This window comes from Astatotilapia calliptera, chromosome 10 (genome assembly GCF_900246225.1).
Source record: "Astatotilapia calliptera chromosome 10, fAstCal1.2, whole genome shotgun sequence".
NCBI classification, from domain to species: domain Eukaryota; kingdom Metazoa; phylum Chordata; class Actinopteri; order Cichliformes; family Cichlidae; genus Astatotilapia; species Astatotilapia calliptera.
This window is the reverse complement of record NC_039311.1, coordinates 5,348,526-5,375,629: the sequence shown is the minus strand read 5'-3', so window position 1 is coordinate 5,375,629 and position 27,104 is coordinate 5,348,526. Positions and strand designations below refer to the sequence as shown.

Below are 27,104 nucleotides of genomic sequence, written 5' to 3'. Positions count from 1 at the left end.
ACACACACACACACACACACACACACACACACACACACACACACACGTGTATATTATATATATATTAAAAAAAAACACCCAGCACGCCCCTGCGGGCGGTTTATCCTTCAAGCTCGGGTCCTCTACCAGAGGCCTGGGAGCTTGAGGGTCCTGCGCAGTATCCTGCAAAGAAACAGAAGAACTCTGACCAAGATTTAACTTAAAGTCCAGAAATAAATGTGATAAAATTTATCTGTTCTGGATTTTGACTCATTTTTGTCTTCCACTCATTTATTATATATACATATATATATATATATATATATATATATATATATATTTATTAGGGGTGCAACGATGTTCGTATCGATATTGAACCGTTCGATACAGTGCTTTCGGTTCGGTACGCATATGTATCGAACAATACAACATTTGTAATTTATTTTATCAACTTTCCTTCTGACGATGCTGTCTGTGTCGAGCGCAGATCCACTGAGCGCTCAACACAGACAGCATAGTCAGAAGGAAGAGCGCAGGGCACCTCCCCCACCCTCATTCAGATCTGGCGTTTGGAATTATTTTGGTTTTCATGTGACGTATGACCCTGAAGGTAAGCGAGTCATGGACTAAAGTAAAACAGTATGTTGGATGTGCCATGCAATGCTCAATTACATGGGTGGGAACTAGTGTGTTAGCGCAGTTAGCTCGTTAACGTGTTGGCCGTCCAGCCCCATGCACGGAGCGATCGGCGGTAGCTCGTTAACGGAGATTTGCCGTGTTGTGGTGTTAAGGTCATTTCAACGAGATTAACCTGAAAGCACTAGTGGGAACACAACGAATATGACTGCACATTTACCCCGACATCATCCTAGTGCAAAGACAAAAACAACAAGCATGCTACTAACTTTAGCCGAGTCATTTAGACAGCTGTTAGCACATGATTCTCCTTATGCTGCTGAGAATATAGCCCAGAAGAAGCGGATAGTATAGCTTTTATTTTGGAAAGAGCCATTTCTCTGTAATAAACTCTCTTTTCCAAAGATGCATGATTCCTCAATCAGATACAGGGCTTGCAATATCGCTAGCCTGACGTCCTGGGGCTAGCGATTTTTCCAGTCGGGCTACCAAAATCTATCTCTTCCCTGCCCGTCGGGCTATTGTAGGAAGGAAAAATATATGTCAATGCTTTTGCATTCTTTCAGAAATGTAGCTGGGTAATTATGTCATTGGCATCTGTGAGCCACTGTCAATATGTGACATATTGAAATCGCGTTTGAATTTGCGCTCGTTTTTTTGCTTTCACTTTGCAATCGTGCGAACTGTGTATAGAGAGCGACAGCACTGATCTGTGAGTGATGATAATTTGCGCACCAATTCCTCTGACATCGTCTTATTAATCGTTAGCTTACTATGCAAACATGACAAGTGAAATCTCCCGCAGCTTAAACATGCGAGAGGTTGATCACGCAGAGAATCGCTGAGCTTATGTGAGTGAGCGTGTAAAAGCATTTCAGTTCTGCTGAGCCAAATAAGACAGGTCAGGGTGAAGAAGTGATAGCCAAAGAAAAGCTTGCCACAAAACGGAGAAGTTATGACAAATCAGACTATAAGGCAAAAAGAAAGTGCAGCTTTATGGTTTCATGGACAAAAGAATTTCTGTGGCTGCAATATGACGAGCTAAATAACCAGGGCTGCACATAAGTGGTCCGCAGGTGCGCATTCGCTGTCAAAATAAAAAACACGCACAAGGGTTAGGGTTAAATTTAAAAACTGTACTTTTGAGTTAAAATATATATTTATAATTTTAATAAATGACAAATTAAAAAGGCATGAACATTTTTTTTGTATCGAAAAAATATCGAACCGTGACACCAAAGTATCGAACCGAACCGTGAATTTTGTGTATCGTTGCACCCCTAATATATATATATATATATATATATATATATATATATATATATATATATATATATATATATATATATATATAAATATATATAAAATATGTGTGTGTATGATATTATATGCTTTTATCTAATAACAGGTCTTTTGCTGAAGCAGTGCTAATCACTTGGATCTACTGTCTGAATACTGAAGCACATATAAATGCATTGTGTACTTTGCTATTAGTGTACAAACACTCTTTAAACATGAGCTTTGTGTGCTGCCCAAGTTTATCTGGTCAACAAGGCATTTAGAAATGATTAAAAAAAATCCATGAAAAATGCAAATTCCCCAAAAGTGCAATAAAAATATTAAATATTAAATTTTTTTTTTCACTTTAAATTGGTCAGTCTTTTAAAACTACTTCTCCCTGAAATATTCATATAAAGTTTTAATTATATTTTCGTTGTTTTAACCCTTTAAATCCCAGTTGTATTACAAAAAAACTAAAAAAAAACCTAAAAAACTAAATATTTTCCAAAAAAAACATTTGAAGTAATATTTGATAGTTAATATAATTAGGCCTTTAGATGGTCCAAAGATCGGCACCAAAATTAATTTCGATCTACTTTAAAAAAAAATTTCCGGAACCGAAAATAGTCTCCAGGCGGTCAATGCTGGTCCTCTAGGCCGAAATTAGTGCCTCTTCCCGGGGTAAGTTGCGACGAAGAACCGGGGCATGTTGCGTGGGACTCCTTTCTCCAGCAGACACATCCATACCACGTGACAACAAATACGTCATTTCCTGTTGATTGAAAAAAATCACTGATGATCTTCCACTAATCAAAGCATAAGCATATATTTTATACCATCAGGGCTTAAATTTAATGACGCCCCCTCAACGTCAGATCCATTTCATACATAGGTCAGATCAAAACCACAATGACTTTTAACACAGTCAGCGGGCATAGCCGGTGATGCAAGCCGGAAATCAGACTTCCTTTCCCGCAGTTCAGTTCTGCAGCCCGCTGTTTTCGAGCAGAGGTCAAATGTGAAGCAAGGGCGCCACTCGGTGGACAAATAAAAAAATTACAACTCTAAGGTCTCTAGTTAAAAACGAAACCTAAGGTGGAAACCTGACGATCCCTTAAACCTTAATTTTTCTGGCGTGAAAAATAGCGTTTATAATGGGTTTCAATGGGACAATTTTTGTCCAAAGGCATAAAGGTGGATGCATCGCTGTAGCTTAGCCATTTTAGGCTAATTTAATGAATTTACACCACAATTTAAAAAAAAAAGTTAAAAAAAGATTCTTTGACAAATTTGGCTTTAATCCACTCAACACAGTGAAAATGGTTTAAAACTAAAAATTCAAAAGACAATAAATGTCCTTAAGACCCTCCAGGGAACCGACACTGAATGATCTCCAGTGATAAGTTTACTCATTCATTAAGTCATGTGAAACATCTTGGTACTAAGATAATCAGATGGCTGTTGTACAAAAATAGTCCAGTTGTTTGGTGTCACACAGCCTCTTCACATGGTCCCAGCGGCCCTGCATGCCAATGGAGACCTTTGTTTTGTGCCATAGTTTGAGGCTCGAGGAGTGAATGAATGCCTAATTAATCAGAACAATGGTCAGTGGGTGCTGTGATGCCACAGCCATCAAACGCACACAATGTGGAAGTGCAGACCTAAATTCTCTGACTGAAAATCAAGTCGTAAGATCCTGATATGCCATCGATTTGTATCTGCGATGCAGAGTAATTCCAGTGCTGCACTCTTTTCCGAACTAGAATTTTAAACTTGATACTGATACGCAGGAAACTACTCGATACCTGATAACCATCATGGTGAAGACTTTGACCCCATCCTGCAACAACAGAATAGCGAAAAAGTCATATCTGGAAAAAGTTAACTTGTTAATTTTCCACTAATTTTCCCAAATATAAGTTATATTTAGCTAATATAGAGGTTTCATTTGCTTTACAAAGTAATTAGATCATTTCATTACAGATCATGAAGCTAAAATATATTTTAGAGCCAACAAATAACACAGTACCTAACATCTGAATAGCTTAATTATTGTAGAAGAAGAGCATTATGGAAACATGTGGTACTACTTATACTAAAATAAGACGAACTGGTCACAGGCTGATTTTACATCAGCTGTGCTCTTCTGATCGGCCTGGTCTACTCTGGATTCCCCTCTTTATTTGCTCGGATCAGTTCTCCACACTCCGGCTGGATATCCAATCAATATTTCATACCACAACGCATTCAGCCCTTCAATAATTATTCATCTCTTATCTGACTACAGTCCACTAGCCTCTATATTAATGATAACAGATGGCTAATGTCGCTATCGGGCAATTGCTAAGGGGGTAAATGTTGCTAATATTAACAATTGCGCTAGCCGGGTTAACATTTATGATAACTGTTTAATACTTCAATGCTGTTGAAAGGGAAGCTTTATTGATCTCTTGAAATTCCCCCAAAAACGTTGCTCAGTTTGACACGGACCCCTTGCAGTATCCTGTCGTGTCTGGCACCGTGGAGCTGGCAGGAAATCCCTGTGGCCATGGATGTGGGGGTGCCACTGATCAGGCATGGTGTTGTTTGTGCCCACGGATGTTTACTAGGGGTGCAACGATACACAAAATTCACGGTTCGGTTCGGTTCGATACTTTGGTGTCACGGTTCGATATTTTTTCGATACAAAAAAAATGTTCATGCCTTTTTAATTTGTCATTTATTAAAATTATAAATATATATTTTAACTCAAAAGTACAGTTTTTAAATTTAACCCTAACCCTTGTGCGTGTTTTTTATTTTGACAGCAAATGTGCACCTGCGGACCACTTATGTGCAGCCCTGGTTATTTAGCTCATCATATTGCAGCCACAGAAATTCTTTTGTCCATGAAACCATAAAGCTGCACTTTCTTTTTGCCTTATAGTCTGATTTGTCATAACTTCTCCGTTTTGTGGTAAGCTTTTCTTTGGCTATCACTTCTTCACCCTGACCTGTCTTATTTGGCTCAGCAGAACTGAAATGCTTTTACACGCTCACTCACATAAGCTCAGCGATTCTCTGCGCGATCAACCTCTCACATGTGTAAGCTGCGGGAGATTTCACTTGTCATGTTTGCATAGTAAGCTAACGATTAATAAGACGATGTCAGAGGAATTGGTGCGCAAATTATCATCACTCACAGATCAGTGCTGTCGCTCTCTATACACAGTTCGCACGATTGCAAAGTGAAAGCAAAAAAACAAGCGCAAATTCAAACGCGACTTCAATATGTCACATATTGACAGTGGCTCACCGATGCCAATGACATAATTACCCAGCTACATTTCTGAAAGAATGCAAAAGCATTGACATATATTTTTCCTACAATAGCCCGACGGGCAGGGCAGAGATAGATTTTGGTAGCCCGACTGAAAAAATCGCTAGCTCCGGGACGTCGGGCTTTAGTCCATGACTCGCTTACCTTCAGGGTCATACGTCACATGAAAACCAAAATAATTCCAAACGCCAGATCTGAATGAGGGTGGGGGAGGTGCCCTGCGCTCTTCCTTCTGACTATGCTGTCTGTGTTGAGCGCTCAGTGGATCTGCGCTGGACAGTGCAGCCTAGGTGGAGTAGTCGAACACAGATTCACTGAGCGCTCAACACAGACAGCATCGTCAGAAGGAAAATTGATAAAATAAATTACAAATGTTGTATTGTTCGATACATATGCGTACCGAACCGAAAGCACTGTATCGAACGGTTCAATATCGATACGAATATCGTTGCACCCCTAATGTTTACCTAAGGATCTGGGGAGTTCAGGCCCTTTATTTCGCGGGCTTGTTTTTGGTCTGCAACAATGTTTGGACAGATATTACACTTCCTTTCTCCTTAGACTTCAGTGAGTTTTAATCGAGTTTCCAACAGAACATTACACTGTGATAACATAATCCATATCATCGACTTGAGCTGTGGTTTTCATATTTGGGCTAAATAGGTGTATATAATCTGCATTTCTTCATAGATTCTAAATGTTAACATAGAAATCTGTTAGTTTTAAAATGTTGACTGATGTCAGTGATGTCACAGGTATCTTGGGCAACCTACATTGGTGAGCTATTCCTCAACAGAGTAAGAACAGGTTAGCATTCAAATGCCCAGACACTATTTATAGTAGCTGTCAGCAGCAACCACCAGCAGCCTGCTAATTAGGATCCCTCCCAGGTAGGAAGTGCACACAAGAGTTGCTCTGCCTGACTTTCACGGTCACTGAGAGAAACCTTGACCATGCTTCATGACGAAATAATTGGGTGCTCATTTTTCTAGCCTAGGTCAGCCTCTTGAGGGAGACAGTGACAACGCCTTGTCATAACAGATTGAAGCACAAGGCCAAGAGGCTGAGCGGGCCTCCCCTGGCACAGCATCTCTGTTATGCGAGCAATCTGACATGCCACACATGTTGAACGTCCAGATGAATTGGGGAGCTCCATGGCGTCAGCTTAAAGGAGATCTAACAGGAGGGGGTCAGGGCTAATTCAACTCCCTGTAACAGTTTTTTTGGCTACAGTCAGAATCAAATCCCAGGCTTGAATATGAGCTGCTACCACGAAATTCTGTGTTAAATCACGCCACACTCAGTGCCAGAATTAGCTCCTCACCACACTCCGCACAGATGGCATCAGCGGCGCTCGTTGCAAATGCTTCGCATTCTAGTCCGGGCTGCCCGACCCCTTCCTTAATCCTAATTAGGAACACAATTTCCGTGCAGGCTTTTTCCAACCATGATGAAAATAAACATTTGTATGGCTACAGCACAGGCTTATGGGTAATAGTATTTCACAATTCTAGGAATCCACTGATTGTTACAACATTTTAACTGATCAAGAGCGAGCTTTTAGAAATAACTATTGCTACTGTGCTGTAACCTATATCCTGGATGGATGACGTTCTGCCGCCTGTTCCTTCAACCACACACCATAACCCCCCCCCGTATACTAACAACCCGCTTACACACATTTGATCCTCAGCAGAAATATTCCTCTTTTTCCCGAAGCTTTCCATCAGCACACCATAAAGGATTAACCAATAATTCCCCAAAACATATAAAGATCTGGAAACACTCGCATCTGCAGCTATCAAGCTAATCTGGATGTTGGCATATTAACACAGGTCCTTTTCTGACCAGCCAGCAGTTCCTTTACCTAATAATGCCCTATTTGACCAACACAGTGACAGAGAAGTGGGGAAGCTGATCCACTCTGCCACAGCCTGCAGAGATAAGCGCTCATTGTTGAGTGCGTGGATAGTAAGCGTAGCCGGTCACGATGAGCTAAGGCTCGACTGACAACGGAACAATAACACAACACCACGCAACCGAGACGTGTTGACTTAGCAGGTCCAAAAGGTTTAATCTGCCTGACTTCCTGCGTGCTCCAAGGATGCCTGCTGTGGGCTAAAATGAAAGGGTGGTTTGTGATGTAGCTTTTAGGGACGTGCCAAATTTGTGTAACTATGCTGACTTCAAATTCTGACTGTTTTCATTGGAAGAATATTCCCCCAGCCTTGCAGCTTTCCGTTTATTCCATAAATTTTAAGGCTGCATTGAAGTGTAAGACAAAAGAAGATAAAGAAAAATGCAGTTTATGTTTAACTGTGTTAAAAGTCATTGTGGTTTTGATCTGACCTATGTATGAAATGGATCTGACGTTGAGGGGGCGTCATTAAATTTAAGCCCTGATGGTATAAAATATATGCTTATGCTTTGATTAGTGGAAGATCATCAATTGCTGTCTGCGTACGCAGTGATCTTCCCACGCGTGCATTAAATCATTGTTTGACTTCACCCGGCCGGATCAGTGTGGTTATTCTTCGATCACCTCTTGTACCCTTCCTCAATATTGAACCCTTAACAATACCAAAATGTATCTTCAAACCCTATAACAGAAACAAATATAGCCAATGAAGAAACATTTTTAATGTAATTCCCCAAGCTCTCTTTTTCTGATACTGTACAATAACTGGGTTTTCAGCCAGCTCAAACTGAGAGTCTACTACTGCATACTGCTGTCTGTTATTTCTATTTAGTTGTGTTACTCTCTCCACTCCACACCCACATGTTTGTGGATGTGTCATGTGTTGAGCTGGCAAGAGACAAGTGAAGTGAAATAATAACGATGCTAACAATAATATGTTATGTTACCAAGCAGCGTAAGGCAAAGCCAGAACAACACAGAACTAAAAGGAATAGATCAGAACATAACAGAACATACTGTCTGCGAGGACGAACCAATATCAGATCTCTTTGTCAAATGCTATTTTGCAAAATAGTATGTTTTGTTGTACGGCAGCTGAATGTGGATGCTAAAAGACAATACGACTGACATGGAATGTCTTGAACTATTCACCTGAATATTTGTGGCACAAAAATGTACGACGTGGAAGCTTTTATAGTCTTCTAACAGGGCCTCCCAGATGGGTTCAGCTTAGTCATCAAGATGCTATCAGTTCAATAAAACAGTATTTCTAAAGTCTATGGTTACAACAATAGCTTCCTTTAAGCTAGCATTTGTTTGCTTTCCTTGAACAAAAGCCACCTTGTGCAGATGAGGACTGAATGCAGGAAAAAGAAGTTAGACTGATGTAATGATGTATGTCCGATCACTGCTGGATACAATAGCACCCTTTTCTTTCTCTACAATTTAAAAACACTCAAATATTTTATTATGGGTACAATTTATGGGTACAACTGCAGAGCTCCTTCAGTGACAGACTGCTGCATCCTAGATGCACGAAGGAGCGTTTCCGCAGGTCCTTCCTCCCTGCAGCTGTCAGACTGTACAATCAGAACTGCTCCCACCAAACACAGATGTTTACATCTGCGCTGTAACTGCAATAAGTTAATCAACCGATTCGCACTACAACCTGGGTTTGCCTCTTATCTGTAGTTATTTTTATTTAATTTAATAACTGTACAGTACTCTGTATATAGTAACCATTGTCCTTAATGTAAATATGTAAGAAAAATTGTGTATGTTTCTGTTCTGTGTACTCTTTGTTTGTATATGTGTCTTTTTGGCTGCTGTTACAACCAAATTTCCCCTTGTGGGACAATTAAAGGATTATTCTATTCTATTCTATTCTAATTTATTTCACAGAACTCTGACGGACTTTCAACAGACAACTCAGTCATGAAGTGCCCTTCTTTAGCACTAAAAGCGGATATATGCCATCTAGCTACAGCATACAGCAATACTTCTGCACGGGGCTATTAACAAACTCCATGTGCTGTTAAGTGTACTTAGCGTTTTCGATTGTTGTTTACATTTCAAATCTCTAGCACCAGGCAGAAGAGAGAGTCAGCTGATTGTGACAAAGAAAAAGAAAAAAATACACACAAAACCCCCCGAAAAGTCAAACAGTCAAGTAAAGAGTCACGAGGTCAAAAACATGACTGCTGCAAAGGTTTACGTTCTCACAAAGATTTCCTGTACAGCAGACTGTGACAACTGCATGATGAATAATCCTGTGGGAAGCTGTTCTGACTGTTTTGTTGTTCCTTAGTAAGCGCTAACGTGGCGGACATGAGGAGGAGTGCAGAATGTGAGGTCGCCAAAAGTACGTCACTGTGTAGGAAATGACTGGTCACAGGTGAAATGAGCTTTGAAAGGCAGGCAGTATTGAAGGGACTGCCCCACATTTTTTTGACTTTAAATGAAGGAAGCAGTGGGACAAGGTTATGATCCGTAGGAAAAGAACGACAATGTTCTCATTGTTTCTTTAGAACAGTCTTTGGAAAGCTCTGGCTTTTGATTAAAGTGATTAATTGTTGTCTGTCAAAATGTTTGACCAATAACATTTTAAAACACTGAAACTACTACCAGTGCAAAAAAAGTCACAACATAAATCTAAAAATTGTTTATTCCAATCTGAAATCACTTCTAATTAAAAGAGTGGAGATGCCTGCTGTCATACAGCACATTCTGGAAACACAAAAACATTCCATTCTGCAAGACAGAGCTGCAAGCAAACCCTGACTGTTACTCATTTCAAGAGACAGTTGTTTATGTCATATGCCTATGGTCAAAAGAGAGAGAGAGAAAAACTAAACTAAATACTTTGCCATCAAAGTGTGCAACCCAGGCAAGAATTTGCCAGCGAGCAGCCCACTCAGACAACAAATGTGTGCAAAGGCATACTATACACTCAAATAGACTGCACAGGCTGGCTGTGGCTGAGCTGGGCGACAGGGAATGCTGCTTAAACAACAGCTGGGGAGAGAAAGCATGTGAGCCTCCTGCTGCTGGCCACTCCCCTCCCATTCGCTCCCACTCTGAGGGAGCACTTCCATCACCTGCTCAGGGAGGAATCCTTGATGGGTTTCCGTGGGAATTACCAGACAAAAGCAACAGACGGTCCAGCGACCGACCGCTTCGTGACATGCATTCCATTTCCAGGCTGTTACATGAACTATGCCACTGTGTATACAGTCGCATAGCAAAGTCCTAAGGTGTGCGGCACGTGAATGGAGAGCAACTTACTGGTCCTGGGAACAATGTACAAGCAAAGATCTAAAAGTACTTTCATGGTAAGAATAGAGGACAGCTGGCGACCTCAGTCACCTGCTGTCTTTGCCTGGGTCATGCGTAACTACTTAGTGTTCTCCTGCATACTGTGGCCGAGTATGGAACACGTGCCTCGTTCATGATCAGTCTGCTCTTCGTGACAATCATAGCAAAGTCGATTGCCCCTAATACGAGGAGAATGAGTTAAAAAAAAAAAAAAAGCAAACAAGCAACAATAAATTGAATCTCTTTTCCCTATAGGTAAGAAATCAGAAATGTATTCCTAAGCAGCTTATAATGCACTTTCTGGTGTTCTTACATGGAAATCCAAAAACAAAAACCTGCACACATCTGCCGCTCGATGCAGTAATGAAATCCAAACCCTGTGGAATGTATCTCTGTCTCTTCTCAGAGCGATAAAAATGATAATGCTTTTGCTCACATTCAGTGCAACTATGGAATGACTCAGTCGTTGGTTAGAATTGATAACCTACCTGTGTAATAACTAGGGATGGGTAGCGTTTAGGTTTTATCCGATACCAGTACCAAACCGGTACTTTTGAAACGGTGCCGGTGCTTAAACGGTGCTCAAAGAATGGAGAACACAAAATTGGTCCAAAAAAACCTCTCATGTTCAGCTGTTTTTTGTAAAAAGATAACAATGTTAGCCTTTTCTGCAGCTATAGGGCATATATGGTATCACTCTTGGCTGGAAGCAGTGCTTAAACAATGTAAAAAAACACAAACTTTGTCCAAAAACCTCTCATGTTTAGCTGTTTTCCACTTTTTCTTTGGTCATTTTACCCTTTTTGGCCAGGGTGAAGGGAGTATCTGCCATCAAACAAGAAGACAGCCGCATGTAGCTATGATGGTGTTTGCTAGTTCACCTTACATGCATTAATTTAATAATAATAATAATAATAATAATGGATTGGATTTATATAGCGCTTTTCAAGGCACCCAAAGCGCTTTACAATGCCACTATTCATTCACTCTCGCATTCACACACTGGTGGAGGCAAGCTACGGTGTAGCCACAGCTGCCCTGGGGCAGACTGACAGAAGCGAGGCTGCCATATCGCGCCATCGGCCCCTCTGGCCAACACCAGTAGGCGGTAGGGTAAAGTGTCTTGCCCAAGGACACAACGACCAGAACAGAGAGCCCGGGGATCGAACCGGCAACCTTCCGGTTACAGATACGCTTCCCAACCCCCTGAGCCACGGTCGTGGTTAGCCTACTCAACGTAAATTACACACGAACAACATTAAGCTACTCACGCAGAGAAGAACGGCTGCTGCTGCCGTCATCATTTCTGCTACACTGGCAGGGCTAGGGGCCAGGACTCTCCTCTTCGGGTTCTTGGGGGATGTTGCTAACTCCGGGTCCGATAACAGGCACCACACCCGCAGTAGATGTGCCCGGCGTGAGGTCTCGCAGCAAGCTATCAAATACGGCGCATTTCTCGGCTTTTAACTAAATGCTATACGTCGCCAGGTGTTTCATCAGATTCTAGGAGTTACCTACTTTGCACAGTATCAGCTTAAAGCACTTGTTGCAGGCTGCTGAGTTTGCATCTTTTGCTGTGAAGTACAGCCAGACTTTGACCGCTTCGCCTTGGGCATTTTTAATCTGTAGCTCTGCTCTAAAAGAACGTACGTACCTGGGCCCGCCTACTATCCTCGGAAAGGTAAAATGATTGGCTAGAATCCAAAATGTATGACATTTCAGGAAAAAAAAAAGCACCAAAATAAAGCACCAAAATGTGCGCTGCTTTTCGGTCTGGTTACTACCGTTTATGTCAGAACCGGTGCCATTACCGGTACCCATCCCTAGTAATAACTGCAAGTTAGAACGTAGAATAGAACAGACTTACTGCACTGAACCAGCAGGCAAAGCCCTTATAAGCCATGATAACAACTCATTCTGCTTAAATTCATCATCTCAATAATCTAAGGGAAACAATATAATAGAACAGACAGAAGTGGTCTAGTTCCATTCATAAGGCTTGTTCTACTCAGATCTGATTGGAGCCTTTGGGTTAGATAGCAGCACATCATAGCAGTCCTTCAGAGCTCATTCCTCTCTGCAGAGCAGTTCTCACTGAACATTACCATGATAGCAATCGCCCCAAAGGAAACCGCCCACAGATGTGAACACTGATGATCTTGAGTGTTGATGATAAGGGATAAAACTGTACAGTCACTCAGTTCCACATGAGTGAGCCTGTACAAGGGAAGGGAAGGACAGGGCGGTGGTGGTAGAGGGGGAAGTTGGGGGTGGGGGTTCATTACACTTGAGCGCTAGCTGGACGGAGGCCGTTTCGAGAGGCTTGTCAGCAAAGCGATATAAATATTTCCTCTGAAAGTGTGCCAAAAAGCTCAAGAAACCATAAGATCATTGTTCTAGCTCATAATAGATTGGGCCAGCATGAAAAGCTGCGAGGGGGCTCTGGGTTCAACTTTGGGGTGGAGTGCGCTGGCTGTACAGAGGACTGTGGCTTGCTGTTTGTTTTCCTTCTGTTTCACCTCACACAAATGGAATATACAATATACTGAGACGCACCATCAACTTTACATGGCTTTTGTTCTCATTGCTTACTGCTGTTGTTTTTTTATTTTCTCAATAAATTATTTGTTGGCTTTTTGCTTTTGTATGTTGAATATTTTAGGAGCCACACATCTGTGCTCTCTGTATTCTTAGGTTTTAAGAGAATAGCTCTCAGAAGTGGCTTTGTTTTTCAGTATAAGCAAGGCAAGCAGGGGCCTGCCACTAATGTAAAAACTAGTGAAGCACTTGAAGAACAAGGTAAAATTTTTACCTCAGCAAGATCTCTCCTGTTGGTACTGTCTGGAAAAACAGCGCAGCATTATCCTCTGGGTTTTTATATTATATGTATATACTAGGGGTGCAACGATATTCGTATCGATATTGAACCGTTCGATACAGTGCTTTCGGTTCGGTACGCATATGTATCGAACAATACAACATTTGTAATTTATTTTATCAACTTTCCTTCTGACTATGCTGTCTGTGTGGAGCGCTCAGTGAATCTGCGTTCGACTACTCCGCCTAGGCTGCACTGTCGAGCGCAGATCCACTGAACGCTCCACACAGACAGCATAGTCAGAAGGAAGAGCGCAGGGCAAGCTAGCAAGACAGAAGTTAAGCTCACCTTGCAACATGGCAAATTGGACCTCCCCCACCCTCATTCAGATCTGGCGTTTGGAATTATTTTGGTTTTCATGTGACGTATGACCCTGAAGGTAAGCGCTCATGGACTAAAGTAAAACAGTATGTTGGATGTGCCACGCAATGCTCAATTACATGGGTGGGAGCTAGCGTGTTAGCCAGTTAGCTCTCTAGCCCCATGCACGGGGCTATCAGGGGTAGCTCGTTAACGGAGATTTGCCGTGTTGTGGCGTTAAGGTCATTTTAACGAGGTTAACCTGAAAGCACTAGTGGGAACACAACGAATATGACTGCACATTTACGCCAACATCATCCTAGTGCAAAGACAAAAACAACAAGCATGCATGCTACAAACTTTACCCGAGTCATTTAGACAGCCGTTAGCACAGGATTCGCCTTATGGGGACCTGATATGTTTAATATGCTGCTGAGAATATAGCCCAGAAGAAGCGGATAGTATAGCTTTTATTTTGGAAAGAGCCATTTCCCTGTAATAAACTCTCTTTTCCAAAGATGAGTGATTCCTCAATCAGATACAGGGCTCGCAAAATCGCTAGCCCGACGTCCTGGGGCTAGAGATTTTTCCAGTCGGGCTACCAAAATCTATCTCTGCCCTGTCCGTCGGCCTATCGTAGGAAGCAAAAATATATGTCAATGCTTTTGCATTCTTTCGGAAATGTAGCTGGGTAATTATGTCATTGGCATCGGTGAGCCACTGTGAATATGTGACATATTGAAATCGCGTTTGAATTTGCGCTTGTTTTTTGCTTTCACTTTGCAATCGCGCGAACTGTGTATAGAGAGCGACAGTACTGATTGGTGAGTGATGATAATTTGCGCACCAATTCCTCTGACATTGTCTTATTAATCGTTAGCTTACTACGCAAACATGACAAGTGAAATCTCCCGCAGCAAGCTTAAACATGTGAGAGGTTGATCGCGCAGAGAATCGCTGACCGTTATGTGTGTGTGTGTGTGTGTAAAAGCAGCAGGATATATATTTCAGTTCTGCTGAGCCAAATAAGACAGGTCAGGGTGAAGAAGTGACAGCCAAAGAAAAGCTTACTGCAAAACGGAAAAGTTATGACAAATCAGACTATAAGGCAAAAAGAAAGTGCAGCTTTATGGTTTCATGGACAAAAGAATTTCTGTGGCTGCAATATGACGAGCTAAATAACCAGGGGCTGCACATAAGTGGGCCGCAGGTGCACATTCGCTGTCAAAATAAAAAACACGCACAAGGGTTAGGGTTAAATTTAAAAACTGTACTTTTGAGTTAAAATATATATTTATAATTTTAATAAATGACAAATTAAAAAGGCATGAACATTTTATTTTGTATCGAAAAAATATCGAACCGTGACACCAAAGTATCAAACCGAACCGTGAATTTTGTGTATCGTTGCACCCCTAATATATACATATGTAGTCCAGCCTTAAGGTTTAAAATTAGCCATATTTTGATATTTTTCCCCTTTCTAAAAGTGGTGATTTTTGGTCATTATATCAGGCAAAAGAACCAAAAAGTGGACGCTAATAACACTCTTGGACCATTTGAATCTGATTTTAGAAACCACATAATACCTAAACTGCTAAAGTTATGAACAAAGATCCTGGACAGACAAAGAGAAAAGCCAACAGTGAAACAATCGTGGAGGTTTTTCAGTTCTCTCACCTCACTTGAGCATAGTTTATGGCTATTAAAAAAAAAACCTAAACAATAAAACTATTTTGCTGTTAGCTTCCTTTATGCAACGGCTCTGTCACTAGAAACCAATGCAGTAGCGATAAAACACAACTGAACTAAATAAAGTGGCTTAATGAAAACTGCACCTCAGTAGCCAGTATTCAGTACTGTATATGCTTACACGTGCCCAAATCATTCATTGCAGGTGTAGGGGCGTTCCTCGTTAGTCGACTAAAACGAGGAAAACAAATTTGACTAACTGACTAGTCTCAAATAAAGACTCAAATATCAAGTTAAAGCTGAGAACCATTTAATGCCAAAAACTCTCTAAACAAAGGCATTTGATACGTTTTATCGTCCTTAGTTGGTGTAACTTTGACATGGAAAATCGTTTGGAATTACTGCTGCCGCACGTGGAACCATTTGAAGTTGCCATTTTAGCTATGATAATGACAAAGGAAGTGGAGCACCCTCATTAAAGGAAATGAGCAGATAACCTCATCGCCTTGAAAAAAGCTGCTCTTATACAGTATATGAGGTTTAATGTAGACAAACTCTCAATTTAGTCTAATTACTACAGTTACAGGAAAAAATACAGGAAATTCCTTAAAACAGAAAGGCTGTGAAATATCTACTAGCTCCTCCTCTGCTTCTAATTCTTACCCCTTTTTTCTTCTTCTGTTTCATTTAGTTCAGTTTAAGGTGGAGTAAAGCATTTAAAATTGAAATTTAATATTTACAGAACTCTTGTAAGTGCTTTTTGGGTGGATAGCCTTGTGTAATCTTTTTTTAAGTTCAGGAGCTAGAATTACAGAATATTCTCAGCTTAATGCTTCGGTCTTATAAACCTGACCATTTTGAACCATCTGTTCCATTCATGACGAATGCCTGACAAACTCCTGAGTCATGGTGAAATCCACACAAATTGCTTCTTCCTTTTCCCCCTCCATAGCTTTCCGTGTCACGGAGACGAAGCAGAGCCACATGCAAAGCCCCCTCTATGGGAGCTCAGCCGGGCCAGCCACCATGTTACAAACTCGTCACCTATGTCTGGCATCCTGACAAATATTTAAGGCACTCACTTACCCAGAGTATGCCCTGACACACATGTGGCAACAGCGCTGTGTATACTGAGCTTCTGCTCAAGCATAATTCAAAGCAAAGACCTAAAAAGCGAGGCTGATCCAGGCATTCATGATCCTTTGTGACATAATCAGGAAATTCCATTCATGCGCCTACATATCAACCATTTCACTTTCTTTAAATATTTATTTTACTTTCATACACCAACACTTAGACCCAGGGTAGATTTTCCCCACACTTCATTTTTTTCGTGGATGCTGAGAAAGAGCACACAGATGAAGGTCTCTAGCATCATCATCATCATCTTTTCTGACCCGAAAAACCACTGGTGTACAGAAATCGATAACATTCAGATCAATGCCATTTGGACCGCTTTCTACCACAAGGTACTTTGGTAAGCTCCAAAGCAGCCAAAGAGTGCTATCAATTCCAGTGCAGCCTCAACATATTTATCACTAAGTAGCCCAGAAGGCATAGTGCTCACACCATATGGCCACATGGTCTGGTTACAATCTGTCCACGCTATCTGTCCAGTCAGCTGAACGCAAACTGCACTTCTGTCAGTGCTGGTGGGCTTTGTACAGCACCACAGCTATTGATCACAAATAGATACAGCTTTTGGAATTTGCATTAAAAATATTGTTTATGTTTTTTAGACTCTTATGTGATAACTTGGAAAGATCGAGTCCAGTCTTCTGTACAGCAAGCAGCACAAAGACAGAAACCAGTGAATTACTGTGGTAACAAAATCCACCAGCATTAATGACATTTCATAAATTTCTGGTTTCTAACCTCTTCGATTCGGTATTTTTCTGATTTGAAAATATTTCTTGGCTCTGAGCGGTTGCCAGGTAACAAGATGAAGCTGCATCTCATTGAATCTCAGAAAATAATAAAATCTAGACACTATCACATCCTGTTGCTTGCCTGTTTGTTGTAGATTTAGGAAACAAGATGTAAGAAAGGTGCTTTTTTGTTTCATCTGAAGAGTCAAAGACCGTTTTCTGTACTTGCGGTCAACGAAAGTCCTTTCAGAAGAAAACTTCAGCCCTCAACAGGAAACTTTAAAGTTGGGACAGTTATTCTTAAGCATCATCTTAATTAAACCCTCACTTCAGTGATTACCTACGCTCTATGAAACTGACTCGGGAGGAGTACAACATTCATTAGAATTAAACATTAGAACAATATAAACTTTGTATTTGTAATGTATTGTTATCATTTTATTACATTATTAAAGCACAAGGTTCAGTTAGCAGTTCACAAAAATAAATACTTTTACTTTCTTCCTCTGAGTACATTTCTGTACATTTTTTAAATTTTTACTTGAGGACAGAAGTTGAATCAGTTCTTGAACTTTGACCAGAGTATTTTTAACACAAATATCTGTACTTCTACTTAAGTACAGAATGTCTGTACTTTTGCCACCTCTGGGATTCTGCATTATTTTAGGATGAACTTGAGATCGTGTTAAGAATTTCTGCAGATGACTGGATGCTGAACTTTGACCTTTTTACCTGAAGTATTTATGTCCTAATGAAGTGACGTTGGTGTAAAACAAATATTTTCTAGTTGCATCACTACTCTCTTTCTCTGTCACACGCACTGAAACACTTTCCATCCCTTCATATGTTGTTATGATGAAACTAATGTAATCTGTATCTTGTAATATGTAACTTAATCATCACAAATGACTCATTGGATGAGTTCCAAGCAGTTAAATCCCCTCACAGGAGACTTAGCAGTATGGGAGAGCTATACCATTAAGTATGATGCTTCTACAAAGTGTCTTTTTCATGACACGGAGACTTCTAACCACTAAGAAGTGATTCGTTTGTCCTTATCATTTAAAACGACGATGCTGGACGTTGTTCTAACATTGTTAAACTGCCCAGTGTGTAATGAATAACCTCATTTTTAAAGCTGAAAACGTCAAGGTCCTGGTCTTGCCCACTGGCTGACCCACACTGCTGAGCCGGGCTGTTTAAAACTCACTTTGCAGAGCCTCCAAGTGGATGCCACTAACTCCCATGAAATCCTCTGATATTTAGCATCACTACTAAACTGACTAGACCAACCCCAAAGAATTAACATTCACTTGATGTTTTAAACAACAAATTACAGTACAGCCCAGGATTACTAATAAAGTCCAGCATTTCTATAGTGTTTAAGGCTTCTATCTACAGCCATTTATAAATAGTGGTAATGTTCTGTTTTGGGACCACATGCATATCTGGAAAGGTATGATGATGCTGGGAGTGCTTCCCTACTCATGCTTCCAAACATGGAAACCTTGAGGTAGAGAGAGCAGCAGCAGCAATGTTCCTGTTAAAATGAAGTTTTCCCTTCCCACTGTTGCCAAGTGCTCACTTATATTGATTGTATAATTGTTGGTGTTTCTCTGTATTAATGTGGGGTCTTCTTACCTTACAAAATAAAGTGCTTCAGGGCAACTGCTGTTGTGATTTGGTGCTATACAAATAAAATTGAATTGAATCAGCTGAGCAATTAGCTCACATGGGCAGCAGTGAAATCAGATGGTTATTATTGATTGCTTTTGATTGTGGTCTGAGCTTTACTTTCATGGCCAGCCAAACTAACCCCATGTTAGATGCCGCATGCTTTTATTTAGACACCACATGTCTGGCAGGTGCACTCAGATCCCCATTCAACCTCCACAGAAACATCACGCAGGCCTGATATTAGCCCGGAGGTGGTGGCTGGAGGTGTAGTAACCTCCTTGTAATTACAGACTAACAGATGTGAGAAAAGGAAATGAGCTTTAAGCCCAACTGCTCCTGTGTAGCAAAGGGAGTTCTTGCTGTAATAACACGTGCCGGTATACTAGTCTTAATTACAGCATTGTTACCTAGCACAGATGAATGCTCCATACATGCAGTTCATCATCCTGTCACCTTATTCTCATGTTCCAAGCAATAACAGAAACTGGGGAACTTCCAAAAGCTCTTTACTCAAAACAGCCAAACATCATATTTCATCCCCGGTACAGCTTGTGCTGAGAGGCACAAGGTCATGCTCAACATTTCTGGAAGCTTTAGTTAGAGAATTGGGAAACCCCAACTCAACACAAGATAACACACATTTATACTCTCACACAAAGAGGTTAGGATCTCAGCAGAGCTCCCTTAATATCTAATGTTATTTTTGTGGCATACATCATCAGATGAGCTGAAATCTTTTTTAATTCACTCGGAGAATAACATTTACAGCAAACAGATAAAAAAAACAAACAGATTTCTTTAAAGCCATTTGGTTTATCCTGTGACATCTGAAGTCTCTCTGCTTCATTTTCTTTCACGTGAACACTTGTCTACAGCCCCACCACATTCAAAATTTAGGGTTGATTTTAAGATTTTAGTTATCTATCATTGTTATTTCAACTGTTGCTCTTATATTATATCATTTATGGAACTGAAAGCTGAGAGAACTGAAGGGACCACATAGGGCTGCACGATTAATCGTTAGAAAATCGCGACCTCGATTCATACTTATGTGCGATCTCATTTCCAAATGACAACGATTTAAAAAAAAAAAAAAAAAAAAAAAAAAGACGACGACAATTGTACCGCATTTTACGTTTCATGCAGATACGTAATCTGCATGAAAACAAGCGCTCACTCTTCCTGCTCAACAAATGACAAGGGCGGAGCCTTATACCACGTGATACAGAACCTGGCTGCTAAAATTGGCAGGGAAAAAACAACAGAGGTGCTCTCTGTTGTTTTTTGTCAGGGATGATGAGAAAGTGGCAGGAGAAAATCCGTCCCGGTCAACCACCCAAACATCAATAACGGGAACCTTATACAGCGCTTCCCTATACCCGTCGAACTCCCGCAGGCACAAAGAAATTACGGAGGCTATTACTTATCACCTGACCAAAGATATGGCTCCCATCAACACTGCAAAACGAGGGATTTAGGAAAATGATCAACACCCTAGACAAACGCTACACAGTGCCGTCCCGCAACTATTTTTCTATTGTTGCACTACCTGCTCTGTACACGCAGTGTCGAGCAACGGTGGAGACGGAATTTCAAGCAGCAACGACAAAATGTGAGACATTTGTTGTTTTTATGTTCAGTCTCAACTGTTACGAAGTTGATGTGCAGTTAAAAAGTGCAATAAATATTTATACTGGAAAAGAAAATCGTGAGAGAATCGTGATCTCAATTCTAAGCAAAAAAATCGTGATTCTCATTTTATGCAAAATCGTGCAGCCCTAGGACCACATTGGAACACTATTAAGCTACTGTACATGCAAGTTTTGTGCACAGTTGATAGTAGATGTGGTTTTGAATGAACTGTGATCAAACACCTGAGGTTGTTTGATGACGCTGCCTTGTAGCTATTTTTAGACAGTAATTGCCCTTTTGTTACAGCCTGGTAAACAAAAGATGAATCCAGAGCGATTATCTGGTTATGACTCTGAGCAGGAGCACAGCCTCCAGCTCTTTCCTTTCCGAGCGCAAGCGGCTCAGCCACATGTAGTTCACTGCCTCTTCCATGTCATTAATGAAACCCCTAATCACTTCACTAAGCTGACAGCATCCCAGTGTTTGATCGATATGGTCCCTTTTGAACTATTGATGTACTCCAGCAGAATCCAGTGAACACAGGAGCAGGAGAATAGCCGTGGTGTTTCCTCCCTACACAGGCCATGTGAACAAAGAGAGATAATCAAACAGGAAGCCTGTCTTCTGCCATCCTTAGCTTTGGCAGCCAGTAAGGACTCATCTTGGAGATTATCCTGTTTATCTAAAACACCCTAAACACCCGGTAATAATGCCTTGTCAAAATAAACAACCAATTAGCCTGCTATCACAACAGAGCCATAACTTCCAAAACTCAATACTCCACAACACGCAATTTTTTTCTCATGAATGTCTCCCTTGACTAAACCTCCAGTTGAAAATAGGACCATGCTGACAAACAAAGCCAGAATTTTTAGATTCCTTTTACCCACCGAGGCCATCAAGATTTTCATTTTGTTTTGTTGGCGAGCATGAGCTGCCTGGAGGCTGGTTCTCATGCTAGTCTTACTGACATTTGAAGCATGCACATGCTTTTTTGCCATTTTTGGAACATTATGTTTACCTTTTACACCGAGCATCTTCAACGCTCAGGTACAGTGAGAATAAATGTGAGCAGGACAACAAGCCAAATCCTTCTATCTGTCAAGCTAAAGTGGATTTGTGTCTCAGAAGATGTTTGATGAATGCCTTCAACTAACAATATTGGCCAGCTTTCTGTCCTCCCCCTTTCTGCTCTGCTGATGAGCTGGGTGAGGTCAGCCGGCTCATCAGCAGTGGTCCGTTTTATCTCCAAGGAAAACAGGTGGTTGTGATTGTCAGTCGGTGCTCATGTGATGTAAGGCATTCTGTCTACATATGTTTTCTATTTGGTATGTTGCATTTGCTAATGCGCAGTCAGGTTGAGGAGGGATGCACATATTTCTGGTTATGCTGCTGTTCAAAACACCACGACCACCACCCACTCGTGCACAGTTGTTTCAGGTCATTCCACACTAAGATTCATGTGGCACTCCCCCATGGAGGGATTGCACAAATATCCCCTCGACTTACAGGAATGAATTGGGATTTTTTGTCAAGATTATTACACAACTTCCAGTTAGGCAACAAGCACAAAAATGCATAATTGCTTCCTGGAACCATGATGAATGTGCTGGTATTGCACCTCTCACTCAAGGGTGTGGAGCGACAGACTCTCGACTCATACCAGGCAAATGCTGTGTAGCAAGGGACTCCTTTTGGTTTGTTTGCCCCGTTTTACTCTGCCATTAGTAAAATGTCAGACTGTATCAGACTTGTCCACAGGGGCCACAGCCATGCCATTCAGAGAGCGCTCCAAACATTTGCTCACAAGCTTTGGGTGGGGAGAGAAGCATCTGACAGCAAGCAGCTTGTACGGGAGCTACTATCAGCATTCATCTCAGGGTGCTGCCACAGTCAGAGTCCTGCCGTGACAACTGACAAATAAAGAGCCAAGACTTTTTTCTTTTCACAAAAATGTTTAAATAGCATAATGGGGTCCAATTACATGTGGCTTAGCCCATGTTCAAAATTCTCAGAGTGACATAATGACATTTAACAACAATCTAGCAGTCTGCCGACTCATAAAAATGTCAGCTGTTCAGAAAGAGACTGCAATACTTCAAGAGTGAAGGATGGTTAAATGAGCCTCTAAAACCATCTGCACGATTTCAGTCTCTTTCCAGGTAACAACATTTACATGAATACAATGTTTGTGAGTGAATTACGAGGCTGTAGTTATGTAACTTAAAAATGCAACAATTACGTTTGGTGTGTGTTGCTCTGCACAAGTGTTTCTTATAAAAGTGAGCTTGTGATCTCAGAGTTTATATTGATACGAATCCACTTTGAGCATCTTCCAGTTCCACACATTTCTTGGCTGTGCTGCTGGCAGGAAGGTTCTGGCAGATGTCTAGCACTTTCTTTGGAATATTTTACATGAAATGGTTCAGGTGGAGCCAGCAGTGGAAAACGTCAGTGCATTCCATTAGATCAGATTGGAAAGTCTGCTGTAAGCATGTGTACTTAAAATAATGATGCCCCTCGTCTTTCCCTCTGATGTCAGATGATTGGGCTGATATGTGCAGCCGTGTTCAGCCCGAGCTGGGTTTAGCGTTCGCTTGGCTGACTAGGGCTGTGTGGTCATTAGGATGATAGCTACCCAAAGAATGCCACGAACAGAAAATAACAAGCACATCTCACAGAGACAGATAATAACACTGAGCGTGACCAACAGCAAAAGCAGAGCTAGTGACACTCATTTCTCACTGAGTTCTGCTCAATTTTAAAACTTCAAAAAATAAATTGGGAGCAGAGCTTTTTCAACATACAAGAAGCATTCTAATTACAGTCGGTACCTATTAGGAATCAAACCCTTTCAGTACCAATTAGTAATTCATAAGATGGCTTGTGGCCAGATTGTCTAGCCAGATTCATTCCTTTTCTAAAGACAGTGGCGATGCAGGCTGGGAGCCACTGAGACCACATGGCTAAGCCCCGTCCAGGCAAGACAAAAGAAATTCTTCAATCTTTACCGGCTCACTGTCCTCCCCTGAAAATGTCAGTTGTGCTGCCTTGTCACAGAGTTTTCACAAGGGATCATTCATTAAGAGTACTGACTTTGAAATATATTGTAAATAAATAAGTAATCCAGCACACAGCCTGGAGGTATGTGCTGAGAGCACGGCAACAGATTTCACTGCTGCTCCTAATTAAAGCAAAGAGAATAAGCCCAGTCACACACGTGCGATATCACAGGAAAGGTTCTTATTTCTGTACCCTTTGATCAATATGTCTGTTCACATCTAAGGGGAAAAACCAGCAACCCATTTCATGTCACGAGATTCTTACCAAGCTCTCAGGCATTCACACGAAAACAAGGTTTCCTGAATCATTTACACATCAAATTAAGTACATTTTGTTGCATTTCTTCACCAAGCTAATAAATAAAAATAAATAAAAATGAGATTAAGGAAGGAATTAATGCCTACGACAAGACAGATACATATCGGAGATGCAGTCAGTTTTCTATAAAAATCGATCTATCTAAATTTAAATTGTATTTTTATGTTGGGATATGAGAAAGAATTTTTTTTAAAGTAACTGCAGCAACAAATATTTTGTTTCCTCACTGTAACACCATGAAACCAGTGGAGCAAATACATTTCCTGTTATTACTGTACAGATTTTATTATTATATTAATTATAGCCTAGTCACCTAGTGACATCATTTGAAATAGCTAGCTAGCTATAACAAGATCACAGAAACTAATTTCAACATTTGTTGGTAAAGCACCAGCTTGTAGAAAGAAAACAACAGGAGGCAAGTTGATTCAGGAAAGCATCCTGATGTCAGCCGCCACGTCGTTATCTGCTTTGCTGTCTACTTGTTCCACCTCAGAGAAGAACTTTGAGGCCCTCAGGAGCCTGCCACTCCTTATTATTACTCCTTATTACTCCTTCACACAACAGATATGGGCGGGTCAATCTAGATATCAATAGTATCGATACCAACGCTGGTATTGTCATTAGATCAACACTTTGTCTCTATCCTCCAAGTTCAGCATGTAGCCCACTGAATTTTGTTAAATTAATTTTTAGTAAATATAATATAAACAAACATGCACTATAAAAAAATATAGTGCATGTTTTATTTATATCCTATAGCACATTTATAGAACAGAAGTTGAGCCAAAGTGATTTATAAACAGGCACATTTACTTACTTCCACTGGCAGTGGGTTTAACATGTTATCTGCATCCGAGGAGCCGTTTCAGCCATCAAACTTTTTCCCACTAGACATTTTTTGAACAGTAACTTTCAATCGAACTGAACCTCAGAGACTGGCCTACCATTTTCTAGCTTCATAATGACTTTGCTCATTGGTGTGTGAACCTTTTCACAGAGCACAGTATTTGTTATTGTCCTTTCAGGATGTTTAAAATGTGTTTTTCTGGCTGTGTGGAACAGACTGTTGGATCTGTTCATCTTTGTTTTGGTTTATTCTTGTCTGCTTTGTGCTTCGGGGTCTGCTCGTTGGAAGACAACTCTGTTTAATTAAGTTTCCAGTTGCATTAGATGAGTGGAATATTTACTGAAAATCAGACTCAGACTTGTTAAATAAAATGTGTATGAAGTATACTAACAATTTTTAGTCTAGTACTCCCCCCAACCACCACCACGCAAGCGTAAAACACCTTCCGTCTACAGTAGCACCCTGAACTTCAAGACCCTTCCCCACGGCTCTGAGCAAATAATAAATTTTAAATTTATGTAAAATCATATGAATGAATACGACTTATTTGTCTTATGACAAATATCGTCAAACCGTGTGAGGAACGTGTAAAGGAACTAGGAGCTCGCGCATGAATATTTAAACAAACCGCTCCGCTCTTACAGGTGTCTGTTTTTCTGTTCTAGGTATCGGACTGATAAAGTTATGAGGACTTTCAGGTGGATACGGTTAGCATAAAAAGAATTAATTTTATTTCGGCTTTGTCGGTTCACCAGCCGTGTCGCGGTTTGAAAGCGTTGGAGTGGAGGAGAAGGATGATGAGGAGGGGGGTGGAGGACGCTTTGCTGGTCTGCCTGGCTCCTCCCGCGGTCAGCCTGCTTTTATTCCGCTGTAGGAAAAATCCGTTATCTCGCGTCAGTACTTCCAACATCATCACCGCAGCTTCAAACCCGCGTTAAATAGTTAACGGCACAAGCTACGAAACCGCCTTGATTCATGTTTAATTTCCCAACGAAAAGTTTGTCTTCATGCTGTAGAGAAACTTTTTCAGAGCCAGGACACGCGCACACAGAAAACGTGTCGGCTTAGCGACTCCAAATGTGCCGCTAAACTGAAGATCTGAACGTTCAGCTCAGACAGCCCTGCTTTCCTGATGTGTAGTTACATGTAGATATATCTGTCACTCCTGTTAACGGCGGCATTATTCCAATAAAATCAATACTTGAGAGTAGTCTGAGCGATGTTTTTCAGTAACAATGGACGCTTCAAACAATCACTCCAGCCGTGCATTTGCCAGACTCGCGTTGACATTAAGTTAAAAATGGCGACTATTTTGGTCACTTCATTAACTATATTTACTTCACGTCGAAGAGACCGAACTCGCTGTCAGTCTGGTTTAAGTTTAACGTTAGTTGAGTCTACACGGTTACTTCTGAGGCACTCTCTTTTCCACTTACTGTTGGTGTAAAAGAAAAATCGACCAAACAGATGTAGTAGTGGATGGCATTTGGCGGCCACCTTCCTCGAGCGGATAAAAGACAAAGTAGTAGTCGGTTAAAATAATTTTTGCACTTACACTGAGTTGAGAGGAGAGTCAAGAGCCAAGCCAGACGTGTTTTCGCCATCTTGGAGTCGATGCAATGCTCTATTTGGCTGACTGTACATGCGCAAAGTAGACTGAAGAGCCTTGCTGGGGATGGAGAGAGGGAGAGAGACATGGAGATCAACCGGAGAGAGAGGGAGAGAGCGCGCCAGGGAGGAGGAGGGAGGGAGGGGGGAGGGGGGTTCTATTATATTAGGTTTCCATAGCTACCGAAAGCATCACTCACACAGACTAGAATTTATAGTTGACACAATGTGGGAGGCCCTCACTACTGGGGCCATATGCTGTAGTTATGGTAACTTATCTGCAGTTGCAGATAAATAGGGTACCTCTGCCTTCTGTATACTGTATTGCTGTGTACAGCATTTTGACTAAGAAAATAAAAATATCAAGTTTCCTTGACTACATTAAAAATTTGGTAATATGAGTACAAAAACACATTGACAGATAATAAAGGCCAGCAATAAAACATGAATCTGTAAATACTCTTTCAGTTCTAGAGGAATCTATCATGTGTGAAATGCTGAACTTAACACTCTGTTACTGTGGCCAATAGTATATGGCCGGCTTTAATTAAATATTAACTTTACCTGGCCAGTCCTGCTCATACCTGCTTGCAACTGTCATCCCATTGACAGCTGCCGTATCACCTTGTTCACATGAAAGAGCAACCCCAGTCTTGTATGTCATGTCTGTGATGACAAGTGGTGCAGCCTGAAAAATGCTATACGAACTGTTCCGGTTCGTTCAAACTGTTTCACAACAGCAAAAATAATCTCATATACTTTAAGCTGCT

The 27,104-nt window shown here is 41.0% G+C and overlaps 1 protein-coding gene across 1 annotated transcript in view; it reads right to left on the bottom strand.

The window, feature by feature from the left end:
* Positions 1 to 26,432, bottom strand: part of jam3b (junctional adhesion molecule 3b) — a 49,571-nt gene extending 23,139 nt beyond the window's left edge. The window contains exon 1 of the mRNA XM_026181514.1: positions 26,282 to 26,432. Within this exon, the coding sequence (XP_026037299.1) occupies positions 26,282 to 26,423 (142 nt within the window). The 5' untranslated portion in view covers positions 26,424 to 26,432. The remainder of the gene's footprint in view (positions 1 to 26,281) is intronic.
* Between the last annotated feature and the right edge of the window lie 672 nt (positions 26,433 to 27,104).